The sequence below is a fragment of the Rhipicephalus microplus genome, chromosome 4 (genome assembly GCF_043290135.1).
Source record: "Rhipicephalus microplus isolate Deutch F79 chromosome 4, USDA_Rmic, whole genome shotgun sequence".
NCBI lineage: Eukaryota > Metazoa > Arthropoda > Arachnida > Ixodida > Ixodidae > Rhipicephalus > Rhipicephalus microplus.
The window spans coordinates 157,665,712-157,689,390 of NC_134703.1; the positions used below are offsets into that span (position 1 = coordinate 157,665,712).

The window sequence follows — 23,679 nt, forward strand, 5'->3', positions numbered from 1 at the left end:
AAGGTACCTGCCACAAACGACATATTTTTTAGTGCTTTGAGAACTTTTTTCAATGTCGCCACAATCACTGGTATACCATCTATGCTTTCGGGTAATTATACCCGCAACATTTTAGCGGAATAATTTCGAGACAATATAAACTATAATTGGTGTCATAGCTGCCTGGCTCACGAACTCGGTGCTAACCACGCAGTATTAGATTTGCTTTTCGAAAGATGGTTACAAAATATAATACCTCCATAATCTGGAAAAATCGCCAAAATTCTAGTTGGAGTCTACGTAAATTGTATACAAATTGGTGCCGTTAAGTACAACTATCAAGTCTTTGGCAAACTTCATTTATTGCACAATGCAATTAAATGAGACACGCGCTCTAGGTAATTCTCAAAGAAACACATCAGGCTTGGCAGCGTTACATAAAGCTTTCATGTCGATTCCTTGACAGGCGACTGTACTCAACGTACACTACGTTTTCATGATCAAAATAATAAGGTTTTCTGTCCCATCATTCTTACCCAGTCGCCATCAGCACAGTGCCATATATCTTCCAAAGCGATTTATAATCATAGCGATCGAGCCACCGTCTTCACTGTTTCCTGAACATGCCTATGTGATCGTCTTCGTGTAACGGCCTTCGATCTTTGAAAGTGTTGTGTCCTTCCTAGGCTGGACTAAGGGCTTCTAAGCAACAATCTGTTAGAGCGCTGTAGTGAACCAGCCGGCGGCTTCTTAAGCGCTCTCCGTCGAATTGGGCGTGTAGGGTGTGCGGAGCGCGATCCCGCAGCGACCGAAAGCGGTAGATTAGGTTGCCTAGGCGCTAATAGCTAAAGGCTTCGGTGCAAACATGGAAGCGAAGTCTGGCTGTAGATGGCTCGTTGTTTGCAACCACAAACGCGCACTTCTGGAGGAGAAGGAGATGTGTGGCAGTAAAGAAAAAAAAACAATATGGTGGACAAGGAAAGGTGGAAGGTGAAGAAGCCAACTTTACCAGGGCTAGCGCCCGTGTGGAAGGTCACTTCGCATAGATCAGATATAATCTATTGTTTCAGTAGGCTTCGTTTGAGAAGGCGCCGCCTTTTCAGTCGACAAAATAAGTTGAATAATAAGTTCAAACGACAAAGCCGGGCATCGTACACACGCCAATATACCGATAAGTATGAAACCCGGGTCTAATATGGGCCTGACTGAAGTTCGACCCCGACCGGAGCACTAAGCTCACAGGCCCGAGCGCGGCCCACACCCGATCCAACAATGCTTTACGGGCCCGGGCTTTTAGGTTTTCCCAGGCCCGTGCAGTACTTTACGAGCCCCTCAGGATAACAAGATGCAGCCTTTTTAAGGGAGGGGCCCACTTGCTAAAAGCTGTCACATTTTCAGAAAAAAGAAACACCAATTTTTAACACCACTATTCATCAAAGTTTGGAGGGGGGGTCAGAGCACTTTTTCTACGGGCCTGGTGATATGTGTGTTTCGCCTGCAAAATTTTTATGCGAAATAGCATTAAAATTTTCGTGTGTATAATAATTCTCAAGGTTTAACAGCATGCCCCATTTGCGACATGTTTACGTGGCCAGGATGACAAGGATATTTCAGCCGCTTACGAAAATCATTTACAGCAGGTGTTCACATAGCGTATATGTGAAAACATAACCGCACACATTTACAGTGAATTGAACACGAGCTTTCTGTACTGATTTCAGAACGGACATTTTTGAAAGGCAAAATACTGGGGTCATGGCGATAAAGGGTTTGCCATAAGGTGATAAAACGGGTAACGCTTTTTTGAAGACACTGGTCTTCTGACCAGTGCCTACTAAACAACATAGGCTGTTCTATTTTGCGTCTTTGTGTCATACATTAGTGAACATTGTTAGAACGACAACTTCTGACCTCGCAGAAAGCATGAGAAGAGTTTTATAAAGCTAATTTCATTATTATTGACCACAGACAAAATGTAGCCATATTACACCACATGTTTAGCATGTCTACAGCTGAAGCTACTTCAAGCTTTCGCCTCACAGTGGCCTAAGGGTTTCAAGAAATACTGATGCTGAAGGCAGCAGCAAACATAGTGGGGTTTTTTTACACTAGAGGTACACGGACGAAGAACGCACTTTTCATATTCCATAAACTAGCAAATTCCTTACAAATGCTCTTGTGGTAGCGCTGAGCCCACAATGTTTCAGGCAACCGCAGTTGTTCAACTTACCTCTGTGCGTCCTAGCTGTTTGCCCAGTAGCTGTGGCGAAACAAGCAATATCTCAAAATGGACACCCCGTTCAAGTTCCGCACTCATTGCGTTAGCCTCATCGATTTTTGGCAAAACTTCTATCATATCTCGATTCAGCAAGGCAGTCTCTGCAAACAATAAATAATTTCGTTAAAGACAACGTTACTGCATGTGATTGTGTGTAATAATCGCAGTATTGCTTTAAGTCAGAAGTCAGCAACGTTTTGAGGCGGAAGGCCAAATTACATGAAACCGACATTGAGGGGACCACACGGCAAATCGGGAATGCGTGTTGCGGAGAGAAAGGGGGTGACCTTTAACACAAACTGGAAGAATTCAGGGAACTGACAATAATCTAAAAAGCTACAATAGACATCATGTTCAGTTCCTGAATGCATGTCAACGCTACATTGCAATTTAAATTGGGATTAGGATTAGGATTAGGATGTTGTAGATAGCCGTTGGATCTAGCCTTGCATAATTTGCAGGCGATTGCCCCGCCTGGTTTCCTCTTTGCTAATTGTGTGTAATGTCCTTTCGCTTGTTTGTTTTTTAACTAAGCAAGGGAAGAATCTTAAAAAAAAGATCGCGCATAGCGCTACGTAAGCTTGCATAAGCCAACGGCCTCTGGGCTATTTCATATGCAGTATTGTACCGGCACTCTATCTCACTGCACCATAGCCCAAACATATTTGTTACTCATTACCAGTCTCATGCGAGGTCTGTAGCATTCGAAAATTGCAAAAGAAGTTGCGATGCCTGTTATAAGCGAAAGCCATATTGATGTCAGCACTGTCATTCCCCTCTTCAGATAGGAATAAAAATGGTGAGGGGGGGAGTGTTTGAGGTTGCATAGGTGAGTGCTTAATACTCCTCCGCAGACTGCAGGTCGCCTACTACTGCTTTAGGATTTCGTGAATCATGGCTTCGAACCCACACAACTTGGACAGCTTTCTGTTCGTTACTTACAGAAGTGCGGTTTTTCATGCTTACCTAATGAATCGTCGTCATGCAGCTTAATGCCTGCTCTCAGAGCGATTTCTTCCTGTGCCATTTCGTACGTCACCTCTGGATACTTTGACGAGTCGTGCCTGTCATGCTGCCTCGGGTTGACGAAGAGAAAGAGCTGCGTTTGGCCGAAGACTATCCTGCCTCGAGAGAAAAAGGAAGGGATGAGACACAGTGATGACTACCGTTTCAAGCACTATTTTTAATATGTGCTCTTTAGTGTTATGTTCTGCTTCTTCATATGTGCTTTAGAATGCTAAGATGATTAAATTCGTTAATATATCAGCGATGAGAACAAGAACTTGCGCTAAATTTCTCCTAGATGCATTTGATAATGCTATGAGCTATATAAAAATGACATATGCACACATTGCATTCACAAAGCAACACTAAAAACAGCGCAATGTACCATCTAGTGACATGACACTAGCGTTCACGTGAGGGTCCATTCATAGAAAAACTGTATATGTTAAAAATAACACAACATATCACGTCCACTCAGGTGACAACACGCATATTTGCACGGCTAAGTTACAGCAACATGACATAAAGTAACACATGAAGCAACACTAAACGCATACTGTCCGGGAAATGTACCCGCAGAAAATCAGCCTAAAATATTTTTGAACATTTGCAAGCGTACCATTCGATTCGGGAAACTTGTTTAGTGCTACCAGAGACAGTTATTGAAGGCACGTAAAGGCCATGCATAAACAGAGAAATGGTCCCAGACTGAAGGACATACGCTCCTATGGCAATAAATATCCTATTAGCTTTGTCTTTAGTTATATCGTAAGTATTCTAATAAACAATACACATCTTCATGCACCTGGCCACACGTGCAACCTGGACATTTATCCTGTGAAGTTTTGTTTAAATATTGTTCTGCATACATGGCACTCGCCAGAGGTGGTTGGCAAGTGCGCAAAATGTCAGCATGTAGTCAACGTGCAGTGTATACTTAATCAAAATCTAAAAATCTTGCAAGAAAAGCGGGAATAGAATTCTTAATGCAAAATATTACATAGAAAACAGACTGTGACTTATCGAACTTTTCAGCAAGTGGTTTCATTGTATGCGTTTTTGTGTGCGTGCGCCAAGCCTCTCGACTCTCGTTATTCGGAAGCCATGATGTCATGACTCCCCCATTCCAAAGCCCGCCGGCCAGCCGCCGTGTTCAGAAGCGCGCACGCCATTACATAGATGCACATGTTGCATTCATGTCATGCTGCCTCTACCACATATGAATTCACCCTTGATTAAGTAAACCATTTCAACTTGTGCGAAAAAATGCGCTAACGATCATCCTCTGTCTAGCGTCGATGAAGAGAACGAGGTCTTGGATGTACCAGCCAAGCAGTACGGGCCAGCAAACGTCGTCCAGCGGCTAATGGCAGAAGTTATTAAATTGATGTAAATACGGAAAATGCATTGTTTCATGAAGTTCAATGAGGCAGGAAGGCAGTTATAATACGCCGAATCGAGGCGTTGTGGTTCCTCACTTTGCGTCTATTTACCCGGCTGGTGTTGAACCACTCCGCAGTTCATTTTTTTTGCGCGACGAGGCATCGAACGTGCGGAATCTCAGACGTTTCATAGCACTGTCAGTGTGGTAGCTATACTTCATCGTCGGCAGCCACTGTACAAAAAAAAATGCACGAAATGTCTTGCAAGTGTGTAGCGGATACCACGCCTCCCTGAAGAATGACGAAATTTAACATAGCCCTTGCCAGCCCACTACACAAAAATTATAAATATTTATAGCGTGGTGGGTATCATGCAAGTGCGCTTGTATCATTTGCACAAACAGTGTTGAAAAAATGCTCTGAAAGAGGAACTCCGGCGTTTTTTTTTTCGATACTTACCAATTTCAATGAAACGTTCAGCATGTGTTATCGTCAGAATTCCGGTGATATGTGCGAAATTACACAACGATAAGTCGTTTAGTTTTTGACAAAACAAATTTTAAAATTGGTAGCCGATTCTGGAATCACACTTGTAAACGCGGGCCACACTGTGTATGTGACGTAAGGGTAGATTGTACTAGAAGTGTAGAGTGGCGTGACCGCGTCTCACCACCTGATCCCTTCCGCGTTGCCCGCAGCGGCGGGCAACGCGGAAGAGATCAGGTGCTCGGGGATTCTTGATGCTTAAAAGCATCAAGAATCCCCGAGGCCGTCTTTTCCGGTGGTCCTTGAAACTCTCCATGTACGACGTGAACATCAAACACCAAAAGGGCATTGACAACATTGAAGCTGATGCACTATCTCGAAGCCCGGTAGTTCAACTCCTATCTGCTGAGCAACTGCGAGAGCATCACAACGACAAACCACCAGAAAGCATACCATTGAGAACGGACTGAGTATAGTGAGACGCAGAGGAATACGAAAAGTCTATGTGCCTTTTGCCCTCCGGTCTTCTCTTCTCCAAAAAGCTCATGACGCTTTCGGTCATGTCGGGGTAAAGAAGACGTTGCCACTTCTCTCCCCACAGTACTATTGGCCCGACATCATAACCGACGTGAGCGAGTACATACGCGACTGCGATACTTGCCAGTGCTGCAAGAAACCGAAGACAAAACGATTTGGTTCCTTGGAGTCTTTGCCACCAGCGGAACAACTATTTGATCTTCTGGCCATGGACACTATCGGAGGCTTTAGCAACTACGGCTCATCCAAAAGATTCATTCACTTAGCCGTTGATCATGCCACCCGTTATGTCTGGGCTTTCGCACGCAATAATGAGTCTTGCGACGCGTACATCTCTTGTCTGAAGATTATCTTCGCTGCTGGAAAGCAGCGGAAGTTCCTTTCCGACCGCGGCACAGGATTCACTGCCGGCAAATTTAAGCAGTTCCTCAAGCACAACAATATTCATCAGCTTTTAACAAGCTAACAACGCCCGCAGTGTAATGGACTAAACGAGTGCACTAATCAGACGATCGTTACTCGCATCCGATGCAAGATCAACGACGAACCCCGAAAACCGTGGCCGCGCCTCCTCTCGGACGTTGTCGACGAGTACAATAGAACACCTCACGAAGTCACAGGCTACTCACCCTGCTTTCTTATGTATGGCACACCATCATATCCCTATCTTCTTTCAGGCGTTACCGAAAATCTGCAGGAAGCTCGTACAAACGCAGTCCGCAATTCAGTAGCATATCACGAGAAAAACAAGATCAGATATGACAATGAGTTCCTTCCATTAGAGCTTCAGGGCCAAACCTCATAAGCGCGAAAATGCACGCGACAGCGACGAGCGACGCTATGAGCGACGAAACAGGGCGTTCGCGTGACGTGTCGCGTGCTCGTTTTCGCGCGATCACTCGGTTCTCCAGATTTTGAAACCGTCGCTCATCGCCCAGAAGTGCTGGGCTCAAGCAGCCAATAGTGAAATACCGGAAAGGACAGACTACATAGGTGCACGTGACCCTGCCCGAGTCACGTATGCGCAACAAGAAATAACGCAATGTTTATTACGCATGTGCATATAAAAAAATGCTGAGAGGCATTCATAAACACTTTCCGTTTCATTACACAACAATATATCTTATTTTTAAATTGCATACCGCTCGCTACGCGGTTTTCTTGGTGCGAGTAGACGGCCTTTGTGAGGTGCGAGTAGACGTCCTTTGTAAGACGGCTTTTGTGGGGCGTTTGTGAGGTGAGTATCCGTTGTATTGCGAGTGGGTTGAGTATATCACCGCTCATTTAGTGAAATGGCTGACTTAGATATGCAACGAAAAGCAGTTTGAGCAAAGTAAGCACGACAACGTGCACAGTATAATTATGAATTAGGCTTCGTTCGGCTATGCTGTGCGAGCGGAAGATGGTCGAGTATGCTTGTTTATCCTTGTAGTCGAAGCGCAGTTCCTCAATCGAATGATATGACTAGTCGAATGTGTGGTCCTGCATGCATTCACTATCTGCACTTCGTCAGTTTCCGAAGCCGTCGCTGCATTCGTCGCGGAAAACGCCAGGCCCATAAACCACCTATGAACGCTGCCATTCGCGTCTTCCTTTTCTGGCAGATGTTCGCATTCCTGCAATTTTACCTCGGTTGCTGAGGAAGGGCGTTTGGAGAGGTAGACAGACGAGCCGATGAACGCGTTCCCTGTAGGTGCTTGTCTTGCACAGTTGCAACTCAACTAACTTTTTGTGTGGCTTGCTATGGGGTATTCGTTCTTCGCTTCAATGACACGCGCAACCACACTGAAACTCACTCAATAATTGCAAACAAGGCTTCTCTTTAATAACATAGAATGCGGCAGATTTACTGTTCGTGTCCGTCCATCCTTCTGTCTATCTGTCGGTTCTGAACGGAACAGTATATGTGCACTAAGCAAGTCGGTTGTCAGCCCATAACTCATATCTGCCCTATGTGGCGCATCGTTATTTGTGTCGCCCTTTTGTTTCATAACCAGACACACAGATTAGTTGATATCGTAAACTCCGCTTTTATTTAGAGATTGTGGAGAAAATGTCTATGGACTCCGTATATGTGGTCGGAGCCGTATATGATTTTTTGTCTTATTGCTTTACTCTAGGCCCACTGCGAGGACACAAGCTTCCAGCAAAGGAGGCAGGATGGTTTGAAGACACAAGGCCAGATGCCGTTTGGATGCTGTTTGCAATAAAATCTGACCTGGAAAAACTTGATTTGTCCCTCGTTGCTCCCCTTTGCTTTTCTTCTAGCCTAATATACAGGCTTGTGGGCATAGGGGGAGGGCGGTGTAATGTGATTGAATGCCCTACTTTTTTGGGCAATGCTTACAGCTTGTTAGGTTTTTGAGCAGTCATTGTACAGATTCGTTAGCAGGAACTAAACTTGCTGTAAGAAATTATATTATGGAGAAACGCAATGTTAAGGGTATGAGAAACAGGCTAGCTGAGCTATTCGGTTTACAGAGAACATCGCGAGCTACCCGGTTGTTTCTTCTGCCTTCCCTGTCGTTACGAGTTCCGTCATATAAACAGCACGGGTTCGAGCCTTGCACTAAGAGGCCTTTGAGGTATTAGCAGTGCTAAGGTGAATATGCTTCATGAATGGCGCGCAGGCATTGAAGTCCATTCATAGTGACGTTGAGGTTCTCCCCCTCGCAAATATAGGCTCCCTAAATAACCTCACTCCGTCAATGCGGTGTGTCTACCAAGTGGGAGAAACGAAGTGGTTTAACAGTATTTTATACAAACTCGAGTCACGAACATGTCTTTCCTGTTTTACCAAACCTCGGCTAACTTCAGAAAACAACCCTTCAGCCTTCAGCACTTGCCATACAAAAAAAAAACCTCTTCTCTTTGAAACCCACGCCGCCGTCAATGTAAATGAGCGACCACTCAGAACCAACATGGCAGCCGTCAAGTATGGGGGCCGTTTTAGCCAGTTGTAAGCAACCATGATCGGAGTTGTCACCACCCTAAAACATGGAGACGCGCGTACATGAAGGCTCCCTAAGTATCATGGAACTACAGCGCCACCGCTATACTGTCACCCGCCGGAGAGAATCAGCCGAGATTTGGCGCGGCCGCATCGTGCACTCCACTGCCCCCTTCTAGTACACTGTAGTAAGGGCCTACTGTTTTTTAAAAAAACCACCTTTCCTAGCAGATGGGTGCAGCGCGCGCTTTTTTCAACGAGGCGACGACAACGTGCGCACAGTTCAGTTTTGTCAGCTTCATACGGCGTGTTAGTCGTCGTTGCCGTCAGGTGTTACGATATTCAGCAACGAGGAAATTGATTTGGGGCATGGGAGATGCATCACGTACCGGTGTGTCGAAATAAAAAGGCGATTTTTCTGCGCTCATATAGCAGGTGCAATTATCGCTGAACTTGTCACCAGTAATTTCAGACGAGCTGCCACAGCTTGATTCCACGTGGGATGACATCGCCAACTTTCCTTTCGCGCGTCGGAAGAGGCACGTAAGGTTTAAATAAATTCCACTGGACTTACGTCACAAAAATCTGTCTTGGTAGTTGAAAGACGCTCTGCCTACCGCAGTTTCTGCTGGGTTTTCAATGGTGCATGTGGTGTTCTTAGTCAAACAACGAGAAAAACAAAACGGTATGCCGATGAACTGCGTCGCGGTTGGATGTGAGTCGCGTCTCACAACTTAGTTTTGTTTGTTGGCGCACATCGTAGCCCTTAGCGCTTATGGCGGAAGTTACGTGAGGACGTCGCTATAATTTTACCCGTAATGTCGACATCGGCCTACCTGTGTTTACAAACATGGAATGGGTCAATACTTACGTCCTGGCCAGCCTTGGCATGGTGTAGCGAATATTGTGACGTCATCCGCAATGAATTCTTGTAACGTCATCTCATACCCACAATAGGTGACCAGTAAAAGAGTGAGAGATTGTGGGATGCACCGTCTGCTACAGGCTTCGAGAAGAGTAGACGACGGCGAACCGCTTCCCCACAAACCTCAGATTATTCGGGATTCACATGCGCGGCCACCCGCTTATCTTCATTCCGATAAACCATGGTCGGTTGTTCAGCTGTTGGCTGCTCCTACTCGAGCGTGAAATGCACACGCAGGTATAAGTCCCATGAAACGAAGAAAAAAAATGAGGTGGGCCACAGCTGTGAAGAGAGCCACAGTGACAGGTAGCCTTTGGGTACAGAACGCTGAAGCCAGAGTCTGCGAAAACCTATTTATTAGGTACCTGTGTATTCGACGCTAAAAAAAGCTTACGCATGACTTTGGTACGAATATTATATTGAGAAATAAAATGTCGCTCAGGCACGCCTAGCAAAAATATTATGGGAACGCGCTGGCGAAATCTACCTGCCATATGAGATGAGCGCCGGCCATTGCACCCATGTACTAGACAAAAAACGCGAAAACTTCACTCAAGAGTAAGTTTACACGAAGCGCTAGACGAGTCCATTTGCGTTTATCTTGGTCAAACTGTGCGCCAGGACGTCACAAAGGAAGAAGTGCGTTAAACAAGTACAGGGTTTCATTTATTCGGTGCCGTCCATGTCAGACTGTATTGTTTATGTGCCGCCGTGCCGTGCAGCTTGACCAAGATCAGCGTTCAAATAAGCATCTGGCTTCGACTAAGAAATGCATCTTATAGCGCGCTGAAGGCTAGAGAAAAATTATCTCAACGCGATCAATAAGTGTTGCGCTTCATGCCGATGGACAGACAAGTTCAGCCGTAGCAGCGATCCAGAAATGAACTCTTAGCACACTGCAACAGTCATCCCCATCCCCTGAGATCTTTAAAATGGTGACTCTTTATCTGCAGTACTATATCATACAAGGAAAACTGTTTTGCGTGTCGTCTGATCTGCTAGCCAAACTGCACTGCAAATCATTTCACACCCTTGAGGGTGAATTTTTCAATAAATCACCCATCTTACACCTATTATTTCTGCCAAACTTATCCGCACGGGTGTAATTTCTGCAATTCCACCTTTTGTACACCCATTTGTCATTTTTAGGTGTACTATAGGTGTATGTTCGCAAATTACACCCAAGGGTGTTTCCTTGAATGTTACACCTATCATATATGCATATAGTTTAGAGCATCAATACATATCACATCTCAACGGATGCAATCAAACCGCATGCCAAAGTTCTGGTGAAAATATCAATGTTTCGGCCTTTGTTTTCATTTCCCGTATCATTAGCCAAAGTATATCGTGCTATGTACTATATTTATTACACCACCCCCTATTTACATTATTCAGAACATTTCTCACATGTTCAACGACTTAATACAAGGGTTACGTTTTTGGGATTCTTACTAAAAATATTTTGCTGCCGCTCATGTCCATTCTTCCCTAATTCTCACAGAGACATCGGTAAAAGAGATTATGATGCGCTTTAACATAACATGAAACGATTACACATGGTTTTCGACAGGCTATCGTGCGCGCTTTCTCATTTGAAATCACACTAAGTTTTTTTTTGTACCAGAGCTCCTGGTTTATTAAGAACGATGGTCTTTCTTGGGGACTTTCGACGCAAAAATTTTGGTCTGTCTGTCTGTCCGCCTGCACATTTATCTTGTTTGTCCACTCCATACGGCATGGGGTACTTGAAACGGCTGACCCCATCCGCATCGCCCACCAATGTTGCTCAAGACTGAGCGTTCATGCTTGTGCAATCGTCAATTAAAAAGCAATTATTGCGCATGTCTGAGGCACCATAACAACACGTATATATTCTGCACGTGCGTATTTTACTGGAAAAAGCATACATGAGTAATTTTAAGGACCGTAGCGCTTATCACGCTCCGCTGACCATGCAATGATTGCACGGAACGGGGAGTGTTTCCAACGCTTTGCTAAGACGAGACGGTGGTGGCACCTACCGTCGCCTTGCGTTCTACACCTTATCACCTCTGAGGTGGGCGCGCGCACCCGTCTCAGAGCCATGCGCTTTGTTTTTTTTTTCAGAAAACTGCCAGATGGCGCTCATGTCTTATGTGTGGTAAAGTCCCTTAATGTGTGAGGTGACTTGATGCGCTCGTTCGCCTCCGCTGCACGCTCGAGGGACTCAAACGCAGTGCCTCCAGAATACCACTCACCGATTTTCTTGCACAGAACACCAAATAAATGTCCTGTTCACTCTCTCCACACGCAAGACTGTCGTCTTTCGATGACATTTGCAGAAACATGCAGATACGGGGCCAATTTTTTTAATGGGGGTCCACATATTTCCTCACACTGAAGTATTTTGCTATAATACGCACGTCCCTGATTTATTCAGTGAGTTATATTTAGATCTATGAACCTGGATGAGTTCAAATTGAATGTTTGCACCATTCGGATTGCCGTGGAACTAGGCATGTTTACAAATAACAGGCTAAGCTTACTCTAATGCAGCTGCTGTGCACGCATGCCTCGCTGCAGGACAAGCTTAGCGTACATCCGCTAAGCCCGAGTGAACTCGTACAATGGTATGCACCACTCTGTGGGCACTTACTGTTCTTTTTTATATCCTTAATATGAACGCTTGCGCGTCGCTTAATATACACGTGAACGATCGTAGACAACACTAGCACAATGTACCCGTGCCACAAGAATGGAGAATAGTTGACTAGTTGCAGCATTGTAATTGATAGTTGTTACTGTGATGTTACAATGCACTGATAATCGCACATTGCTATGCTCACACACAAGTTAGGACTTGAAATAGAAGCAAGCGTCATTCATACTTTGTTGGTAAAAAAAGCATAGTCCCCAGGTTCTTTTTGAATGGCAGAGTGTTATTTAAAGGAAGCTAATAGCACAGCGGAGGTGTTGCTAGGATTTATGCATTCAGGGGGATAGAAAGAGGAAAAAAAAGGGGGGCCTGACCCATTTACATGTACATTTTTGCCTGTGGTTGCATACTTGAGAAACCAAATCGGGAGCTTTCATTTTTTTTTGTGCGAAATGGGCCAAACCCTGACCCGAAAGTAGCTCCAATGACACTCAATTGGCTCATACATACGTTCACCTTTCCTCTAAAACAGTAATATTAAAACATTATTTATAATTATCACTGTTCTAGAAAAACGTTGATAGCATGTATATGCCAATGCAGCTCCGTTGAGCTTTTTTCGGTGCTAGATTTGCCCCATTTTGAATAAAAAGGCTCCTCAAACGAACATAAGAAAGAGGTGGAGATGTGTCAAATATAGAACAACCTCCCCGCCGCCCTTCGCTAACTTTTTATTTATATCTATGTTGCACAAGTAACAAATTTTGACTCCAAAATTTCGAAACAACACCACAATCACGCCTCACTCGGCAAAAAAAAACTACTTTGAAGCTCTGCTAGCAAATAAATATGTTGTCAAGCATAAAACTTGCACTATATCTTGGAGGCTTGACATAGCTTGGAAATTATATCATAAAACGGTGCTGCTATGAATTTCGGTTTCGGTTTTGAGGTCTCGGGGCAACTGCCCATCGCCATCGTCAACAGACAGACTTTGAATTGGGTAGTAACATGTCGTACGCGTGTTTGCTGCAGGCTGACGGTGGTTTATTATTTTACTATTCACTTGCTTTCCTTAGGATGTGTACTTATACGGCTTGCACGGTTCAACTCGCGCTTACAGTAGATGCAGTACGAGTCACTGCAAGCTGTGGCGCGTCGGCAAGTACAGAACAACTTCGGTGCGGCGGAGTGTGTGTCCTCTGTCAACGGCTTTCGTTGAAGCTTGTGCACGCCGCAAGGAGAATGTTTCCGATCAAGCAATCAACGGAGTGTGCGCTGGGAGCTACATGGAGAACGCTTTTGGATTTCGTGCTATTGCTGAAAAGGTAAGCTGTCGTGCATGCGAACAACGACGTGCAGAAGTGCGTGCCGGCCTGCCGACGCCCGGTTTGCCCGCGATACTCGTAATTGCAGGAAGCGACCGTCTCTTGGCGCCGCTAGCTTCGTGACCTTCGCTCGCTCTGTGCTTATCAGCTGCGATGTCTCAACAGTCGCAGTGTTCGTGAACCTCGCTGTAGCGCAGGGTTAAAGAAAACGGGGGGCTGTGCCGCGCGCAGATGGACCGCGGCAGCGGGTGAGAAAAAAAAAAGGCGGGGGGGGGCGAGCGAGCCGAGGTGGGCGAAAGAAATGGCATAATAATAATATTAATAATAATAATAAACGAAGCAGATCAACGGTAAATGAGGCGCCAGTTGTCAGTTAGTGGGGCTGCAGTGGACAAATGGGGCGCGTTTATTACGCGGGAGAAAAAAATCCAGAGTTCAATGACTGAAGATAGGGGTGCGTTTTTAATGCGAGTAAATACGCTATTTAAAGTAACAATTCCAAAATACTTAAAATTTGTATCAGTACCCCTTTGATGCCTGCGCTTTGCAGCGGCGTGACATGTGTTTTGTTAAAGATCGTGCAGCTAACCAAAAAATTTAGATGTACCTTGTTTGGTTAGTGATTTGCGCTTTTTATGCCTTGTTAGGTTTGTTTATATTTATTCTAGTATATCGTAGATAATCAGGATATGGAAATATTGATGTGCTTTAATAAGGGATTGAACAGCCACACTCAATTGCACACATCTTTTTGCATTTTTGCACCGTTGTAGTGCGGCACATAGAATATTGTAGAATATAATATTTCTGTATATTTTGGTGTAGGGTTTTGGCGCTGTGGTTACATATGAAAGTTTAGCCAAAGTGTACCAACAAACACCCACACTATACTTTCAGTTAAGCTGATACAGCACAGATGATAATGGTGTAGGCATAGTTAGCCACTAAAGAACACGCTCGCGACAAACAAAATGAGGATGGCGACACAGGTGGCTGTAAATGAAAGCAGGCAGACCTAACAGTTCTTGTCTGTTTCATGCATTTTGTCTGTGCAGGTTTCATCCTTAGGAATGCAAACACACTGATCCAACTAATAAGCCCTCCATGCATATATTCCTGTTAGCTACTTCTCTAATAAGTCGTGCATTTTTTAAAATTTTATATTTAAAGTCCAGCAGTTCAGAGCTTATTGAGCATATACTTAACTTACTTGTGATACATTATCTGTTGTATGGCTGTTTTTATGAATTAAAAAAAATTCAACTGCGAATGAGCTGCTTCTGCATGCACTGGAAGAATAAGATTAGCACGTCTTATTTATTTTTGAGATTTGTCAGTTTTACTCAAAGCCTAAAGTAATCATTTTGTTGACCAATAAGCAACCTGTAAAAGACACATAAAATTATCCAGTACCCCACATTTATGTAACTGGAAAAGAAATTTAGAGGTGAGCTTCCACAAATACACAGTACTGTGTTTTCAGCAGCAGTTGTCCTTTAATAAGTGCTGTTAATCCTTTCAGATTGGGGCTTGCTCGATGTTTTACACTAGTGTCACACAGTAGATTGTACATCTGTGATGTGTACATGTCTACAAAACTATCCTTCAAAGTAAATGATAAATATTGCTACTTTTCTGTCTGAATGGGTTTATATAATTTTTTGTATCACCCATTGTAGTGGCCTATTGGTTAGGGTATTCTAGCTAAGCAATAAAACTTGGTAAAAACGCTGAAATTTGAGCATCCTAGTATATTTCAAACTTCTTGGTAGGTGCATGATTCAAGAGAGAAGCACTTTTTCACCACCACCATGGTGTAGACTCAAACATGGCACTTCCATTCGTACACTAATATGCACAGATGCTTGTAAACGTAAAAGTGAATAGTGGTAAAGCTGAAAGTGGGGAAGCTGGAGCTTTTTATTATATGACACATCATAATGAGGTTCTGATTGTTCCCAGTATTTTTTAAATGCTTAGTTGAATGTTGTGCATCTCTTACATGCAGAATGTTGAAAGGAAAGCAGACTACGTCTTCTACGATGGACTGGGTGCTGACGATGCAGTGCACTCATCACAACATGAAAGCAGCTGTTCCGGGCTCACGACCTCACTCAAAGGGTTGCAGCAGTGGTGGACGCTACTCATAGGGTGCACCAAATATCTTGTACATTTCAGGAACATTCCTCTGATGGGAAGGCTTCATCTCAAGCTATGTGTCCCATATACCTATTTATTTTTCCAATATGAGTATCAGTTTGCCATCAGATCAACAGCAGTGCGTGTAGAAAACTGTATACAATGCATAATGTTAGAGTTGTATGATCAACTGGAGACGGCCTAGATGTCTTCAGCTTAAAAGGTTGATTCACTAATGGGTCATTCCACCCCAAACATCCCAGCTATTTTAGCGACCATCTCAAATGTATTCGAAAAAATTGTGATGACTCACTGCATTGAAAACAGTGAAACAGTAAAATATTTCTGAAAGAAAAAAATTTTGGTCACGTAGTTGCCTTATGAACTTAACGGAATGTCAATTTAATCTTGTTTGTGCAAAATTTTATTTTAAAAGTACTGCTCCTTGCTTCTATACCAAAATTTGTCTACATGTTAAGTACAAGTTCATGTGTAAAGTGTTTGAAGCGCAGTAATATTAGTGCAATTTCACTGGCACATACGCCTCCAAGACTAACAAAGTACTTGATACGGCTGGTTGGTGCTGTATGGTAGACAAAGAAAGTGCTTAACAGCGCAAACGACAAGAAGGGAAAGAAGAGACGAGGTGAGCCCTGAACAAGCAACCAAGGTTTATTGCAAACCAACTGCAATATATAGAAAACAGAATCTGCGCATAACCACGCACCATAAGCGAATCGCACATACATGCACCATACAGCCTACCTTATCAACAACCAGTCATATAAGTGGACCCCAGATAACTAACTTCACAGCAGTTAAGAAAAATTGAGGGTACGCTAACTTAGTAAGCACAAGTTGTTGAATGTAGAAGGCTTCACTAATCTCGTGATCGCGCCGATTTTTATATCCCCCCATGATCAAACACTTTTCAAGAATTGGCTGACAACAAGACTTATTACAATGGTCTGCCAAGTGGCTAGAAAGAGAACCTTTTAGAGAGTTAGCGTGCTCCCTCAACCGATCATTCATGCATCGCCCTAATTGGCCAATGTAACCGTGCCCAAAAGTAAAAAATATAGCTTGTAGAGAATCGCTAAAACACATTCAACATGGCACGTAGCGTGTTTCTTAGTGCATGCTTCTTACTTAGGTCCTTCGCTGTTGACCCTGCGACATAGCCCAGCGAATTTATCGCGTGCGCAGAACACAACTCTTACACCTATTTTGTCAGTGACCTTCTTTAGCCTTTGGGAAACTTCGTGTACGTATAGCGAATAACAGTCCTGCTAGAATGAGGCTTGTTGAGTTAGCTGTTGCTTTGTCTCTTATCAGGCACTCTTAGTGACGTTAGGAGAGTCTCGGCAATGGAAGTTAGCTCGGGATTAGAGAAGCCTGCTTGTTGAAGGCCGTGAACTTGCAGCGAGAAACTGCACTCTATCTGGCGGTGACAAGAGCCAGTTAGAATTGCCTTTAGGCAGGAAAAAGCGATGCTTCATTTGACTAGCTTAGAATGGGTGGACGTAAAAAGTAGGTTCTTTCTTGAGCATAGCTCGTACCGCCAATATACATGATCAACAAAAAAAAAAGCTTTTCTAATTGTAGACAACGTAGGTTGTCGTCAGATATAAACTCCGACGTTATTTCTAGTTTCTTCATTTCACGCCCGAAAATGTCAAATATCTCATTGGTGGTTCGCCGAGGGTCAGATTGGTCGATGCGGTAAAACACTAAAAAGTCGTCAACGTAGCCGAACACTTTAACTGTACTCGTGTGATCAAAGTTAGCCATGGGACTTCTTTCATACCGCGCGAGTAAAAGGTCACAAAGTACTGGTGCTAAACATGAGCCAATGCACACATCTGCACTGGTGAGATATTTGACGTTTTGTGGCGTGAAATGAAGCAACTGGAATTAAAGTCGGAGTTTGATTCATGACGACAAGTTACGATGTCTACACTTAAAAATGCTTTTTTTTGGTTGACCATGTATATTGGCGGTACGAACCTTGCTCAAGGAAAAGCTTTCTTCTTTTTACGTCCACCCATTTTAAGCTAGTCAAGTGAAGCACCACTTTTTCCTGCCTAAAGGCAATTCTAACTGGCTCTTGTCACCGCCAGATAGAGTGCAGTTTCTCGTTCTAAGTTCACCGCCTTCAACAAGCAGGCTTTTCTAATCGCCTGCTAACTTCTATTGCCGAGACTCTTCTAACGTCACTAAGATTGCCTGATAAGACACAAAGCAACAGCTAACTCAACAAGCCTCATTCTAGCAAGGCTGTTGTTCCCTACGTACACAAAGTTTCCCATAGGCTAAAGAAGGTCACTGGAAAAATGGGTGTAAGAGTTGCGTTCTGCGCACGCGACAAGCTCGCTGGCCTATGTCGCATAGTGAACAGCGCAGGACCTAAGAACGAAGCACGCACTAAGAAACACGCTATTTGCCACGTTGAATGTGTTTTAGCGATTCTCTACAAGATATTATTTACTTGTGAACATTAGCCAAACAGGGCGATGCATGAACGATCGGTTGAGGCAGCACGCTAACTCTCTAAAAGGTTTCCTTCCCCGCCACTTGGCAGACCATTGTAATAAGTCTTGTTGTCAGCCAATTCTTGACAAGTGTTTGATCACGGGGGATATAAAAATCGGCGCGAGCACGAGATTAGTGAAGCCTTCTATATTCAACAACTTAGTGCTTCCTGTGTTAGCCTACCCTCAATTTTTCTTAACTACTGTGAAGTTAGTTATCTGGGGTCCACTTATATGACCGGTTGTTGATAAGGTAGGCCGTATGGTGCATGTATGTGCATTTCTGCTTATGGTGCGTGGTTATGCGCAGATTCTGTTTTCCATATATTGCAGTTGGTTTGCAATAAACTTTGGTTGTTTGTTCAGGGCTCTGTTCTCGCCTCTTCTTTCCCTTCTTGTCGTTTGCACTGTTAAGCGCTTTCTTCGTCTACCACGCCTTCAAGAACTTAGCCAAAATGTGTTATATTTGCATTTTTTCTATTGTAATACTGCACTTTCTATGAATGTCTGAGTAATGAATACTAACTACACAAAAGGTATATTTTGAGGAAATAATATTATGAGACCTCTTAAGCTGCTAAACATTACGAGAAAAAATTACGAATTTCGCAGAATCATTATTTTCGTCTATATTGAGACGCGATTTGAACTGTCGAGTGGTCCAAATAAATATGACCTTCAAACCTAAATCGAAAGAAAAAGAAAAGTCATTTTCATATGCCAATTTTTATCATTACATATTTTTGTTTTAAGGAAGAAAATAAGTTTTGAACTTTCCCATTGATGAAAATAGGGAAATTCAAGGCGGCAGCTGTCGTTTGACCAAATGGGAAGATAGGCGCCAATGGGAATGCTAAAAAATTATTTTCTTCCTCAAAACGAAAATTGTAATGATGGTATATGAAAAGAACTGTTTATTGGCTTTCAATTTATGTATACAGGTAATTTTTAGTTGAGCCTCCACATGGCGTAAATTGCATCTCAATATGGACAAAAATTACGATTTTGTAGTATTAATGATTTCTTCTCATAAAGTTTACCAGCTTGAGAGGTCTTAAATATTTTTTTCTCAAAATATACCTTGCGTGGAGTAACTATTCACTATTTCAGATATTCATACAAACTGCAGTATTGCAATAAAAAAATTGCAAACATAACACATTTTGGATAAATTCTTAGAAGCATATGTGCCAGTTTAAATGCAATATTATTACTGAGCTTCAAACACCTTACACAAGAACCTTTACTCAACATGTAGACCAAGTTTGGTATAGAACGTACTTTTAAAGTAAATTTTTTCACAAACAACACCCAAACGACATTCTGGAAGTTCCGAAGGCAACCACGTGACCGAACATTTTTTCTCTCCAAAATATCCTACCGTTTCACTGCTTTCAATACAGTTAATCAGCACAATAATTTTCAAATGCATTTGAGATGGTTGCCAAAATAGCTGGGCGTTTGGCATGAAATCACTCTAACAGCGTGTCATGAACACAGAAAAAAGTCCTATGCTTATTAAGCCATTTATTTTCCAAAAAGTATATTGAAAGTGCCTCCTCTGAGGCACTGTATAACGCTGCTTTTTTGACAGTTCTAAGGCGGCTGCACGTGCTATTGTTGTTTACATATGCAGCAGCGGCATTCATGTCTAGTAGAACTCGCTGTTGGGATAGTTGGTGCATGTTGCATTAAACATTAGTCAATTTTGCGCCAAAATGACGACCACACAAACAAATAGAACACATAAACGAGATGGGCACTCATTTGCAATTGTTTATTTCTTGAGGAAACAGGCTGATATAAACCCACTTTTCGTCAACGCATGTGCAACCTACTTGGGCCGTCCCTTACCTAATGACGCTATAGGACACATGATCGCTAGATACCGTGCTTTCAGCTCATACATGATGAGTGAAGTTTTGCTAACGCAATTGATACCCAGTTTCTTTTGTGAAAGTCCTTCGAATTTGCTCTTGGTATGAATCCACGTGAAGTGACATGCGCTCTTCAACGGGCACCGTGGTTATTCTTTGCCGTAAGGGCGTGTTCACTCACTCGATCATTGACGCAGCGCCTCGTCGTCTGGCTAACATGTCTCTTTCTGCACAATAGGGGTATTTTGTAAACCGCTTCACTGACAGACTTCGTGAATGGCCGCGCATGCTTCTTTTTACAGCCTTTCAGCTGCTCAGCATGATTTTCAGCGATGCACCAGCGCAACTTTGCTAGTTTGTTAGGGGCACGAACTCCATCAGTATTTCATGCCGACTCGCCACCTTTTTAAGGTTGTGTGTATGAATATATGGTATATGGTATATTATGAATATATGGTACAAACAGCTGCTAGTGAGCACCGGTTCTGTCCATGTGTTTTCTTTGTGCGGTCGTGGTTTCGTCGCGAAATTGACTATTCAATTCAGGCATTCATGTCTATTGACAGCACATGTTTAATGTCTATGGCACAATATTACATGCTATTTTCGTATCCATATTTGCATGTTCAAGAGAACAGCAGCCACGTCAATTGTGTCAATCGGATACAATTTCCTAATTTAGCACAAAACCATTATGAAATACACAACCAGCCTCAATTATTTCTCAGTATTGTTAATTTTATCATGAAACATAACATTCATTATTCAACGTAAGTTTGCACATCACCATCCAATTGATTGATAGGTGCAGTTTAATGTCCTAAAGCCATCATTTGATTATGAGACGCTTAGGGGAGGGCTCCAGAAATTTCGGCCGCCTGGGGTTCTTCTCCACCGAAATCTAAGCAAATGGGCCTACAGCGTTTTCGCCTGCATGAAAAATGCAACTGAGTACCTACCTTGGCTACTAAATCATCGAGGCGGGGTCATCATCATCCAATCTAATACAGATGTGCCAACCGTAATTATAACTTTTAATTGACCTAATTCTATCCTCACAGCAAAAGAAAAGAGTAGAACGGTTTAAAAGAAAGTTCTCCCCGCCCCTTTCTATGACGTCCATAATGCTTTATAAGTCGCTTTTGCCAGAGTACGCTTTCGCTCTGCAGAAAAGTGCTTTATGATTTGGAAGTGGCTACTAATACTCGCTGTCACAGGACACAAAATATTTTTTCCCTATATTACTCTGCCATGCAGATGCCATTCAATAACGAGTACTAGTATGAGTGCTGGCTGTCTTTCAGAGTGATTTATGAGGTTTTTGCAGCCTTAAGTGACAATAAAAAAAATCCTATGCCACTTTTTTGTTTTCGCCACCCCCTTGAGCTCCTCCTTTACGAATATCTGGAATTTCTGGGTCGCCTGTCAAACAGTTTGGCAAGCTGGGCAAATACTACTGTGAGTTTTTAGCCCCGTATTTTAGAACGTCCCTTGACTTGAGAAAATTGATTCCAGCGCAGTCTCTAGGCAGAGCAAGTCACCCAATATCAGGGATAATCTGCAGCGATTCTCGAGAAAAGCGTCATTTTTAGACAAGCGGTGGCACTGTGCTCAGCTAGTTCAGGTGAAGGACGAGATTCGAGTCGAGGAGCGTTCGTAAATAGGGAGGTTAGCATTGTTTGCACTGTGGGACAGTTCAAGAGTGCTTTTATTGAAATAGCTCGGCTCTCGTATATTTTGAATGAATTAGCGGATGTCAATTAATTTCTACATATATTTTTCCTTTTGTGTGATTCAGTCTAATTTGTTGTACTACTGTAAATTTGGAGCCCCACCGCGGTGGTCTAGGGGCTATGGTACTCGGCTGCTGACCCCCAGGTCGCGGCATCGAATCACGGCTGCGGTGGCTGCACTTCCAATGGAGGCAGAAATGCTGTAGGCCCGTGTGCTCAGATTCGGGTGCACGTTAAAGAACCCCAGGTGGTCAAAATTTCCGGAGCCCTCCACTACGACGTTTATCATAACCATATGGTGGTTTTGGGACGCTAAACTGCACATATCTATCAATGCTGTAAATTGGAATTTCAGGCTCAAAAATGTTGCGTTTGTTTTTCCTGAAACCTGCTCCAAATTAAAATTTTCTCCCTGGAAAAGCAAGATATGATGCTCCAAAATAGTGCTCCAGATGATAGCGGGGCTGCTCCACCTCTGCTAGCTGTAAGTGGTTACTCTTTCACCCTGCTTTTGTGTTCATTTTATATTCTTTGATGTTGCATTGTTTCAGGGGGACATATTATGTGATGCGCTTGATATTTTTCATCTTTAAATCAATTATTCTGCATGGTTAGTATCTAGTGACACTGTTAAGCTATTGTAATTTTGCCTATTGTTTTTACTCGTGTATTATTGTTTTTCCAGTATTCTGAATGTCTAAACACACAAGGGTTATTGTGAAATGAAAATGCCATTTTAAGACTGTTTTGTCATTACATTCATTAGAATACTACTAGCATTGCATAATATGCATAAGGAATGCCACAACACATGCAAACTGTGGCGTATCAATGAGGCAATTATAGTGTGCATTGATATATTATTTCAGTATATTGAAGAAATAAGGCATGCTGCATTGCACTACTCTTCCTGCTGTTTGTATGCTTCACTGCACTGTGCTTTTGTGCTGCATTGAAGCGTGTTAAAATTAATCCTTCATTTTTAAGTGCAAATAAAGGCTCTTCTCTTGTACTTTGATATGCATGCATCGGTCGTTAGAGCTCCATGCCGTACCATTGACGTCTGATTTTCGGTCTTCTTTTGTAGCAGATGGCATTCTGCTCTGCACAATTGAAAAAGGCTTTTGATTAAGGTACAATTTGTCTCTGAAGCCTGTATGTGCTCTGTGTCTAATAAAATAAAGCTTGATTTCATTTTGCACTATGGCATGTCTTTGTGAACGTTCTGTTATGTATGACAACTCATTTTGAGTGATGCCTTCGCACTCAGCTAGGATTACATGTTATATGTGAGAGCCTTATATGCCGTGCTTCATATATGCACCATAAAAGCTGTGCTAGAGCCAGGATTACCACACTGTGGCAGGAGCCACTACAATAGGACATCTGCACATGAAAGGTCTAGCTAAAGGGTAAGCTTTCACGTGCTTTTACAGGGGCCTACTGGAAAGGGGTAACACTCAAATTATGGTACTTTTCGCATGGGTGTTGGGGCATTATTCAGCATGAACACCCCCACACCCTTTTTGCTGTTTGGGCGAATTACACCCTTACACTACTTTTGTTTTTTAAGGGTGTTAGGGTGTCATAGCAATATTACACCCTTACGCCCTTAAGATTACTTGGGTGTACATTCGCTTTTACACCCTCACTCCTTTAAGGCCACGTGGGTGTACATTTGCTTTTACACCCCCAAAAATGTTTGTGCCATAGGGTGTAAGTTAGGAAATCCGCCCCACGGTATAGGTGTAGTGCTGCTTGATACACCCATTTCGTGGGGTGTAGGGGTGTGAGTTATAGACACTATAAAACACCTATATGGGTGTAATTTGGTTTACAGTGTGACAGCACCCCCGAGCAGCATAAAAGAATTGCACATAATTTTAGTGCG

General features: G+C 43.1%; 2 protein-coding genes across 2 annotated transcripts in view; one reads left to right on the forward strand and one right to left on the reverse strand.

Annotated features, from left to right (window-relative positions):
* LOC142814441 (kinesin-like protein KIF28) overlaps positions 1–23,679 on the reverse strand; it is a 140,769-nt gene that overhangs the window by 16,939 nt on the left and 100,151 nt on the right. The window contains exons 15-16 of the mRNA XM_075893201.1: positions 3,224–3,378; positions 2,210–2,358 (exon numbers count right to left, since the gene is read on the reverse strand). Of these exons, the coding sequence (XP_075749316.1) occupies positions 2,210–2,358; positions 3,224–3,378 (304 nt within the window). The remainder of the gene's footprint in view (positions 1–2,209; positions 2,359–3,223; positions 3,379–23,679) is intronic.
* Positions 13,155–22,992, forward strand: LOC142814657 (uncharacterized). Its single transcript, XM_075893811.1, has 2 exons — positions 13,155–13,508; positions 15,517–22,992. The coding sequence occupies exons 1-2, from the start codon at positions 13,470–13,472 to the stop codon at positions 15,850–15,852; spliced, it is 375 nt and encodes a 124-aa protein (XP_075749926.1). The 5' UTR covers positions 13,155–13,469; the 3' UTR covers positions 15,853–22,992.

Coding starts and splice junctions, on each gene's coding strand:
- LOC142814657 (XM_075893811.1), top strand. CDS start 13,470: ATGGAGAACGCTTTTGGATTTCGTGCTATTGCTGAAAAG. Junction 13,509..15,516: donor TTCGTGCTATTGCTGAAAAG/GTAAGCTGTCGT, acceptor TCTTACATGCAG/AATGTTGAAAGGAAAGCAGA.